The following is a 10,437-nucleotide window of genomic DNA, read 5'->3' as shown; positions in this document are numbered from 1 at the left end:
AAGGGGTAGCTCGCCTAGACAAGGCACAGCTGTGTGGTGTATTGGGTGAGTAATACAATCAGGAGAGCACAGGGGTCCCCGAGGGTCTCCCCTGGTAAAGGTACAGCCGTGTGGTGTGCAGGGGGAGTCATACAATCAGGAGAGCACAAGGGGTCCCCGAGGGTCTCCCCTGTAAAGGCACAGCCGTGTGGTGTGCAGGGGGAGTCATACAGTCAGAAGAGAACAGGGGTCCCCGAGGGTCTCCCCTGGTAAAGGCACAGCCTTGTGGTGCTCAGGGAGAGTCATACAGTCAGGAGAGCACAAGGGGTCCCCGAGGGTCTCCCTGGTAAAGGCACAGCCGTGTGGTGTGCAGGGGGAGTCATACAGTCAGAAGAGAACAGGGGTCCCCGAGGGTCTCCCTGGTAAAGGCACAGCCGTGTGTATTATGCAGGGGGAGTCATACAGTCAGGAGAGCACAAGGGGTCCCCGAGGGTCTCCCCTGGTAAAGGCACAGCCGTGTGGTGCTCAGGGAGAGTCATACAGTCATGGAGTGCACAAGGGGTCCCCGAGGGTCTCCCTGGTAAAGGCAAAGCCGTGTGGTATGCAGGGAGAGTCAAACAGTCAGGAGAGCACAAGGGGTCCCCGAGGGTCTCCCCTGTAAAGGCACAGCCGTGTGGTGTGCAGGGGGAGTCATATAGTCAGGCGAGCACAAGGGGTCCCCGAGGGTCTCCCCTGGTAAAGGCACAGCCGTGTGGTGTGCAGGGGGAGTCATACAGTCAGAAGAGAACAAGGGTCCCCGAGGGTCTCCCTGGTAAAGGCACAGCCGTGTGTATTATGCAGGGGGAGTCATACAGTCAGGAGAGCACAAGGGGTCCCCGAGGGTCTCCCCTGGTAAAGGCACAGCTGTGTGGTGCTCAGGGAGAGTCATACAGTCATGGAGTGCACAAGGGGTCCCCGATGGTCTCCCTGGTAAAGGCAAAGCCGTGTGGTATGCAGGGAGAGTCAAACAGTCAGGAGAGCACAAGGGGTCCCCGAGGGTCTCCCCTGTAAAGGCACAGCCGTGTGGTGTGCAGGGGGAGTCATATAGTCAGGCGAGCACAAGGGGTCCCCGAGGGTCTCCCCTGGTAAAGGCACAGCCGTGTGGTATGCATGGGGAGTCATACAGTCAGGAGAGCACAAGGGGTCCCTGAGGGTCTCCCTGGTAAAGGCAAAGCCGTGTGGTATGCAGGGAGAGTCAAACAGTCAGGAGAGCACAAGGGGTCCCCGAGGGTCTCCCCTGTAAAGGCACAGCCGTGTGGTGTGCAGGGGGAGTCATATAGTCAGGCGAGCACAAGGGGTCCCCGAGGGTCTCCCCTGGTAAAGGCACAGCCGTGTGGTGTGCAGGGGGAGTCATACAGTCAGAAGAGAACAGGGGTCCCCGAGGGTCTCCCTGGTAAAGGCACAGCCGTGTGTATTATGCAGGGGGAGTCATACAGTCAGGAGAGCACAAGGGGTCCCCGAGGGTCTCCCCTGGTAAAGGCACAGCCGTGTGGTGCTCAGGGAGAGTCATACAGTTATGGAGTGCACAAGGGGTCCCCGAGGGTCTCCCTGGTAAAGGCACAGCCGTGTGGTATGCAGGGAGAGTCAAACAGTCAGGAGAGCACAAGAGGTCCCCGAGGGTCTCCCTGGTAAAGGCACAGCCGTGTGGTATGCATGGGGAGTCATACAGTCAGGAGAGCACAAGGGGTCCCTGAGGGTCTCCCCTGGTAAAGGCACAGCCGTGTGGTGCTCAGGGAGAGTCATAGGCAGGGGAGTGCAAGTTTGCTTTATCTTTGTACTCCAGAAGCTTGTAGCCAGCCGACATCCATTCTCAAGCTTCTCAAGAGGCAATTGGATTGGTTGGACACCCACTGACCTTCAGTTCTCCTGTGCTATTGTTGGGAATTGTTGCTGTGAGGGAGAGTAATTGGACATTATGAATTTGGGGGGGGGGGGGGGGGAGTGATAAAATAATTGGGCACATTCTAAGGGTTATCAGTGTTACACATGACCACTTGAAAATATCCCGACCTTGAAGTCCTTAGACCAAGGACATTTAGACACCCAGGGCAAAGCTGGCCTTGACTGGCAGGTAGGGAAGTGGTTTTACTTGTACTTCCATTATGCAAAAGTAGGTCATGTGACCTAGATTCCAATAAAAAAAATGTTATTTTGGGAGTACATGCATGGGATAAAAATATATTAGAGTAGTAATTCGCACAAGAAACAGATTAATTCGGAACAAAGAAAGATCTGCTTGAACTGAACTGTTTCAAATACAAATAAAGAATTATGGGAGGGCAAGGGTAGGATTATGGGAGGGCGGGCAGCCCTCCCCAGCCTCCCCAGCTTCCCCCGCCTCCCCATTTTTACAGCATAAATGTGTTCAATGGGGAAAGCTGCAGTATAAATTCAACTACTTCATAGAGCTGGGTGGGCTGGAATCCTGACCCACTGTAACATTGTAATGGTGAAGGGAAGCACTTGCCAAAAAAAAAATCATTGCATTGATGTGCAACACTCACATAACACAAACAACAACACAATTACCAAAACAGATAACACAAGTCCTAGTGTTAAATAACAATTTGTAATTGCCAGGGTATAAAAGCACAGTCCTGTCCGGGTTTTTAAGGAGGAACACAAAATGAGTAACAGTGTTTGTTTTTTCTCTTTGCTTTCAGGTGATCTGTGAATATTCTTTTTTTTTCCCAGCCCAAACATTTACTTGGAAAAGTTTAAGCCACTTAAATGAAAATTCCACCTTAAATGTACCTTCTGTGTTGCAATGCTGTGTGTTGCATTTTGAATGAGGTGCATGTCTTACTGACTCCCATCCAGTACTACTGTACCCTCTGGTGCCCCCCTTGTTTGACGGTCTGCCAATGATATCTTTAGAGCACCGAGAAAAAAAGAATAACGGAATAGCTGCAAGCAGGGCTCAAAAGGATTTTGATTCAAGCGATTTAAAATAAAAAGTCTCAATATTTTTTATTGTAATGTTGAACTGCCTGATACATAATGTTATTTTTAAACATGTGTTTGTATTATTAAGCAGCCTTCCACAGTACAGTTGTTGTTTTTTTTAATTGATGTGGTTTTGTTTCTAGTAAAATGACATTATTAGGTAGATTCTCTGGCTGGAACTGTAACTGTAATTGTATTCCAATGCTGCCTAGTCAGCACCAACAGTTATAAATAATTCACAGGATATGGATCAGTTACCTTGAGGTCAGAAAGCATCCATCTTATAAGAGTGCTCCCCAGCCTTTGCCTGCAGACCTATAGAGACCAAACACACCCTGTACTGTTTATATTTAATCTAAACTAAACTACAAGTCACAGTACGCCCAACACGTTCTTGGCCATAATTGCTCCTACTGTACGAGTATTAATGTGATTCCTGTTATCCAGGGGCACAAGGCTTAGATGATGATGCAGAAGGGCATGAATATAGATTCATTGAATGTCATTGAATGTCACATAGAAGAGGGGAAAAAAAAGTTTGTGATCGAATCTCCCCGAACGTGATATCCCACAATTTCAGATTCACCTAATTTTGATTAATAGCACCATCAAAATATATTTGATAGCCATTAAAAAGGGGGCAGAAATATACTTGCATTCCTTCAATAACTTGAGAAAAGGTTTGTATCATTCCCTCCCACACCTTCGAGTGTGTTACTGTGCTTATAACATGGGTTAATGTTTGTTTAAAAAAATACTAATTGTTTAGCTCATGGGGAAAAAGTCCCTGTCATTTTGCTTAAAGGGCTACAATGTGTTAGAATGATGTATTGCAGCTGCCTGCATTGTCCATTTATTTTTGTACACATATGTATTTGTTATTTAATGATTTAGTTACTCTAATGCTACAGTTTGAGAACAGTTCTGTTGAAATAACAGTGTACATTTAAATTCATCCCTCCCCACCCCACCCCCACTGCCATGCTTCTGTGACTGGCAGTGCCAGTGCCTCAAGCTGGCTCTAACCACTCATTCAACCCTTACTTACAAGATGCTCACAACACCAACTGCTGCCCTGCATATACACACTGATGCTTTAAATCTGTAATTAACAGACCCACAAATACAGAACCTTAAAAACTGGGCAGGCAACCCGTTTCAACTGATAATGCACCCGCAGCAACACAGTGTGGTTATTGACAGGTCAATAACAGAATATCTCAGTGGCCTGAATTGCAAATAGTATTATTGACACCATATATCAGGGCTTTTAAAGAACTATTTCTAGAGACAAGATTTCTCCACCCTGTCTGAAACTCCAAAGGTATTCCAGTGAGGCACTTTAGGTGGGATGGATATCGTTTGACCGGATCGTTTTCTATGCAGCTGTAATGCACAATGATGCAGCCTCGCCCATTGACATGAATAGGACCCTTGCAATTTAAGACAATGGCCCTCAGTCAATCCTAAATCAATCAGGCAATTCAACAATCTGCCTAATTATCTTCTATGTGTAGCAGATTCTCATAATTTCTTCTTTGCCTGCATTTCAACGAACCTCCCTCTGCTCCTTTGTAGCAGCATCGCTTGGGAGACGATGGTACCCCAACTGGGGGTCTGTCTCCTGCCTCGCCTCTGGAGTGATTGCAGACATAAACCACTCTATAGGTGTACTATAAACATGCACTTTATGCCCTGAAAGCAATGTTGTTGGATTTCACCTTGGCCTATGAAAGGATTCAGTGTGTTTGAGTTCCTTCACTGCAGTATTCCTAATAATTTTACAGTCCACCAAAGCAAACAGACAGTCACAGCCTGCTGTGGTCATGCCCCAGCTTTGTCAGGACATGCTGGTAACTATAGGAGCTGATTGCTGGCACACAACTTAACTGCTGCAGAGTAAACAGAAAATAGGGACTTGGAAAGTGTGGCAAAAGACAAGCAGAAGGCGGGAGAGGGCCGACATGAGTTAGGGCTGCAACTGCAGTTTCTAGACAGGAAAGGAAAGGTAGCACAATGGGAAACCAAAGCCTGATGTCAAGATGTTAGAAGATACAGTCCTGATCACACAAAAATAACACAACTGTGTGCAGTGGCAGGTTCACCTGTTTAAGGGTGGCACTTTTACAACAGATTTTGCTCCACAGCAAAGTTTATGTTATTTATGTAAAAAGGAGACAAAACTGTTACTGTTACAAAATTATTGAGACAATTAACATTGTGGATCATTATCTTAATACATCTGCCCCTCTTCAGTCATAATTTAGTTATTGGAAATAAACTTTTACTCTGAGTATCAGTTATTAAATACTGTAGCTATTCATGGAAGACGATTAATGTTAGAGCCCAATGGGATCAGTTTACGTCCACACATTGATCACAAGAGCAACATTGTATCGTTCTGAAAACCTCATTTGTGTTGAACAGCTCAAGGTGCACCTGGATCCAAATGGACTCCTGTGGTCTGTTTTGTGCCGAGTCACTTTAGAAAGCGATGCTGCTTTCTCAACGTAGTGCTCAGAGACGATGGTCCTGGCTGGAGTCAGGCTTGCCCTTATACAGCAGCTCAAACATAGTGCTGTCACTCGTGTAGCCTTCCTCGGTGCCATATCAAAACACTTATTGAACTTCATTTTAGGAACTTTTTACCATCAATTTTAGTAGTCTCACTATAAAAGAAAAGAACTCACAAAGGATTTTAAAGGAGTATTCTTTACATCTCTGACAACCCTTATAAAAGTTTGCCACAGTAAAAGCATGGCAAATTGTAAAAAAGCATAGTGAAAGTATGGTAAAGCACTGGTATGCATTGTAAATCCCAGAGTGGTATGGTAAAGCATATTAAAAAGCATGAAGAGCCATGGTAAGCTATGGTTAACGCACTTCTTACTATACGTGAATGGTATGTTAAATTTGATAACCCACTCATATTATGGACAGTATTTTCAAAGTCTGTTGATGTATTTTAAGAAGCTGAATGTAATTGTAATTGTATATTTTGTACACTACACTAATGTCTGTCTTAGTATGATATAAAAATATATGAAACGCTGGCTTATTTATTAAAACACATTTTATTATCGTCATGCAGCATCATATTATTATTCACTTTTCATGAATGCAGACAGCTTGTAATATTAATAAGTAGTCCAATGTTATTTTTTCATGTCCAGAATTTGGGCCAGGTATCTGAAGAATTAAGTTGATTTCATTTAACAAGTACACATATTTTTGTTAGATTTGGTCCTGTTTGCACAAAGTTTGTCTCAATTTTTCCAACAAGGAGAGAACAGGGTTATAAGACTAGTAAGAAACATACTATTCAAAATAATCAAAGATAACTTTGCACTGATGCAAACAGAACAACATGTTTCAACATCTTCAGATTGCATTTATAATTTCCTGCCCAAAGAAGAACAGAATTCAGGGATGATTGATTACTATGGACAGATAGCTCAGTATAGGTCTATTTTAGGCATTCTTAAATCCCACATATTCTTTTTTCTGTTTTTGTCATACAATGACCTACCTGCTGAACACACTGCACTCTACATAAAGTGACAGTTGGTGAGGGGAGCCGTTGTGTTTGTAGTAACCAGTGGCTGGCTTTGTGTGTGTTTGGGTAGTATGGGGTTGCATGTGTTTTGGGGGGGGAGTTGTTGTGTTGCTATTATAGCACTATTATATTTGCTTCACTCTCTGAGTCCCAGCTCTCAGTTTCCAACAACAAACCATGTTGCTGGGTTACCCATACCTGTACTCCTATAAATAAAAGGGTCCTGCTGCAGCCTGCGCTGCAGCCTGCATCAACTCCTTCCTCTTCAGAATCCTAGACGTCGACTTGAAGAAGGTATCAGAAGCAAAATGGTAAGAATTAAGATTAGTTTTTAAAATTAGTTTTAAGCTTTTTAAGAGACTTTCTGGACATGGTATCTGCAAGATCCTGGCTGCTAAGTACAACATATAAGAGCTATGAACTGGAGTTGGGAGACAATAATTTGGAGTCAGAAGGTCCATGGCTTTGCAATAACATAGCAGGACTATGAAATAAAACCTACAACTCTGAACTGGTGGCATTAAGGATTGAAAAAGAATTCCTCAATAAAATAAGTTGCTTCTTTGCTACTGTATCTTGATGCATGTGATTTCTGTATCTTGATAGCGTATAAAATCTCAATTTGTCTATATATCGAAAATGCTTTTGTGAAGTTTATTTATTCACTCTAATCATTGGGGGAATGGAGTTGAACAAATCCCATAGGTAGTATTTACAGGAGCTCAAAGTGCTTCACTAGTTTTGTACAGAATCTGAGTACAAGCTTCTGGGAATACCATGTATGGAATGTGTGTTCAGCTGCATTCCTCTCTTAACCAGAACAAAGTCACTGATAAGTTATGGGATTCCTCTGAGTCATTTCTAATTACAAAAGCATAACAACCTTGTTTCTGTGCTTCTTTTCAAATTCTAGAAGCACTAGAATCGGACACCTTTTTTAAATACTGTGTAGTTTAAGGTAATTATACGTAACTCAGAACTGTGACCCTGTTTTCTTTCTCTCCAGCGTGAGTGTATCTCCATCCATGTTGGCCAAGCCGGAGTCCAGATGGGCAATGCCTGCTGGGAGCTCTACTGCCTGGAACACGGGATCCAGCCTGATGGGCAGATGCCCAGCGACAAGACCATCGGTGGAGGAGACGATTCCTTCAACACCTTCTTCAGCGAGACTGGAGCTGGGAAACACGTCCCCAGAGCAGTCTTTGTGGACCTGGAGCCAACTGTGATTGGTAAGGGAAAATGGGAAAAGCAAGTTTGAAAACAGGATCAGAACTGGGGCTTGTTGAAAAATAATACCAGACTAAAAAGAAAAGAAACAACCTTATTTATTTCTTCTTAAATATCCCCTTTTATTGTAATGTTAAATCCTCATTTTATTCTATATCTTGCAGCAACAGAGAATAGGGTTGTGAAGAAACAACACAATACATTCCTTTCTAACCAAATGCTAATTTAAAAATTGTTTTCCCTTTCCATTCTCAGATGAGGTTCGTACTGGAACCTACCGTCAGCTGTTCCACCCTGAGCAGCTCATCACTGGCAAGGAGGACGCTGCTAACAACTACGCCCGCGGGCACTACACCATCGGCAAGGAGATCATCGACCTGGTGCTTGACAGGACCCGCAAACTAGTAAGACACCCCCCCCTCTATTCTTTCATCTCTTTACTTTGGCTACACTAGAGACTTACATGTAATATTTATCGACAGAACAGGCCTTGCACAGAAAGTTTCCCCACACACTCCATGTATTGCATGTCTTAACCATGCCATTTTTGGACATCTCCTTTTTAAGCTGATAAGAAATCAATGTCATTTTAGTCATTACCATGAGGCAACCAACAAATAATTTGGTTGAGATGACAATAGTTTGGGTTCCCAAAAGTACCTCTGATGCTCTCAACATCTCCTTGAGTGATGTAGGTTACTGTGACACCACTGGGTGAACTCACACTCACAATCATGATAACTGGTGTATGTTATAGTACTTGAAAATCAATAGATGCCTAGGAAATATGTTTCCACACAGTAGATCATAGTTAATCACGTAACAGCCCTAAAGGTTTGCCTGTATTAATCACTCTTTGACACAAAAGACCATCTTTGTATGATGCAAATGCCAAGGAGTTTTCACTACCAGATGAACTATCAAGACCATATCATGTTTTTTTTTGTTTTTTTTTCCAGGCTGACCAGTGCACAGGTCTCCAAGGCTTTCTCATCTTCCACAGCTTCGGTGGTGGTACCGGTTCTGGTTTCACCTCCCTGCTGATGGAACGCCTCTCTGTTGACTACGGCAAGAAGTCCAAACTGGAGTTTGCTGTCTACCCGGCTCCCCAGGTCTCCACAGCTGTTGTTGAACCCTACAACTCAATCCTGACCACCCACACCACCCTGGAGCACTCCGACTGTGCCTTCATGGTAGATAATGAGGCCATCTATGATATCTGCCGCAGGAACCTGGACATCGAGCGCCCAACCTACACCAATCTGAACCGTCTCATTGGTCAAATTGTCTCCTCCATCACCGCCTCCCTGCGTTTTGATGGTGCCCTGAATGTTGACCTGACAGAGTTCCAGACCAACTTGGTGCCCTACCCCCGTATCCACTTCCCGTTGGCCACCTACGCCCCAGTAATCTCTGCTGAGAAGGCCTACCATGAGCAGCTGTCGGTTGCTGAGGTCACCAACGCCTGCTTTGAGCCGGCCAACCAGATGGTGAAATGTGACCCCCGTCACGGCAAATACATGGCCTGCTGCCTGCTATACCGTGGAGACGTGGTGCCCAAAGATGTCAACTCTGCTATCGCCACCATCAAGACCAAGAGAACCATCCAGTTTGTGGACTGGTGCCCCACTGGCTTCAAGGTGGGCATCAACTACCAGCCCCCCACCGTGGTGCCCGGAGGTGACCTGGCCAAGGTTCAGAGGGCCGTGTGCATGCTGAGCAACACCACCGCCATCGCTGAGGCCTGGGCCCGCCTGGACCACAAGTTCGACCTGATGTACGCCAAGCGTGCCTTCGTCCACTGGTACGTGGGGGAGGGTATGGAGGAAGGAGAGTTCTCTGAGGCCCGAGAGGACATGGCTGCCCTGGAGAAGGACTACGAAGAAGTGGGAACAGACAGCGTGGGAGATGAAGGGGAAGGAGAGGAAGGAGAGGAGTATTAAGAAATTCCAGACCTGCTCTCCATGCATTGAAACAAAATATTTATTTAAAAAAATATCATTGAATATTGTTGATAATAAAACCTAAATAAATAATGAACAATGTTTCTTTATCTTTCCTATGAAAAACATGTATTAATATTGCAAATAAACATTCCTTCATAAAACCAATTTCTACCACTTAACATTTTTTTAAATTTCTTAGTCCAGCGTATTCTGTACATTTGTTGCTATGAAATATAATTGATATGAAGTCATGATCATAAACTTTTTCTTCATACTTATACATGTAGAAATGTGATACATGTAGAAATGTGTGACAAACAGACAGTCGGATAAACAGACATTTCCATATATCCCACAATCTGATACACCCCATTACTTATGCTAAATAACATTAAAATAAAGTTTCATTATAATTCAATAAACGATTTTCCAGTTTTACAAACAGAGGAACAAGTGTACGGCCAGACAGATACTTTCGTATATTCCACAATCTGACACTCTCAATAACTTGCCATGTTAATACCAAGTTTTATGACAATTGGATTAGTGGGTTTCCTGATACAGTACATGGAAAATGTATCACCTATGTATGCAGGACCTCAGTACATCCCCATCTCCAGGGAAACCTTCCATAATAATAAAGTCACGTATTTATGCAGCAGCAGACCTGCATGACATGTTGTTATGGCAACAACAAGCAGATAGTGTGAGCGCTTGGGAAGAACCTAGCACTGAATCCAGTGC

The 10,437-nt window shown here is 44.2% G+C and overlaps 1 protein-coding gene across 1 annotated transcript; it reads left to right on the top strand.

The window, feature by feature from the left end:
- The first annotated feature begins 6,680 nt into the window (after nucleotides 1-6,680).
- Nucleotides 6,681-9,858, top strand: LOC117407588 (tubulin alpha-1A chain-like). Its single transcript, XM_034012722.3, has 4 exons — nucleotides 6,681-6,831; nucleotides 7,527-7,749; nucleotides 8,003-8,151; nucleotides 8,707-9,858. The coding sequence occupies exons 1-4, from the start codon at nucleotides 6,829-6,831 to the stop codon at nucleotides 9,688-9,690; spliced, it is 1,359 nt and encodes a 452-aa protein (XP_033868613.1). The 5' UTR covers nucleotides 6,681-6,828; the 3' UTR covers nucleotides 9,691-9,858.
- Nucleotides 9,859-10,437: the final 579 nt, after the last annotated feature.

The sequence above is a fragment of the Acipenser ruthenus genome, chromosome 10 (assembly GCF_902713425.1).
Source record: "Acipenser ruthenus chromosome 10, fAciRut3.2 maternal haplotype, whole genome shotgun sequence".
Taxonomy (NCBI): Eukaryota; Metazoa; Chordata; class Actinopteri; order Acipenseriformes; family Acipenseridae; genus Acipenser; species Acipenser ruthenus.
The sequence above is the reverse complement of the archived record's forward strand: the minus strand, read 5'-3'. Positions and strand labels throughout refer to the sequence as shown.

Bases quoted from the DNA above. Each gene is read 5' to 3' on its own strand.
- LOC117407588 (XM_034012722.3), top strand. The intron at 7,750-8,002 runs GTAAGGGAAAAT...TTCCATTCTCAG, and splicing joins CCTGGAGCCAACTGTGATTG to ATGAGGTTCGTACTGGAACC. The intron at 8,152-8,706 runs GTAAGACACCCC...TTTTTTTTCCAG, and splicing joins TTGACAGGACCCGCAAACTA to GCTGACCAGTGCACAGGTCT.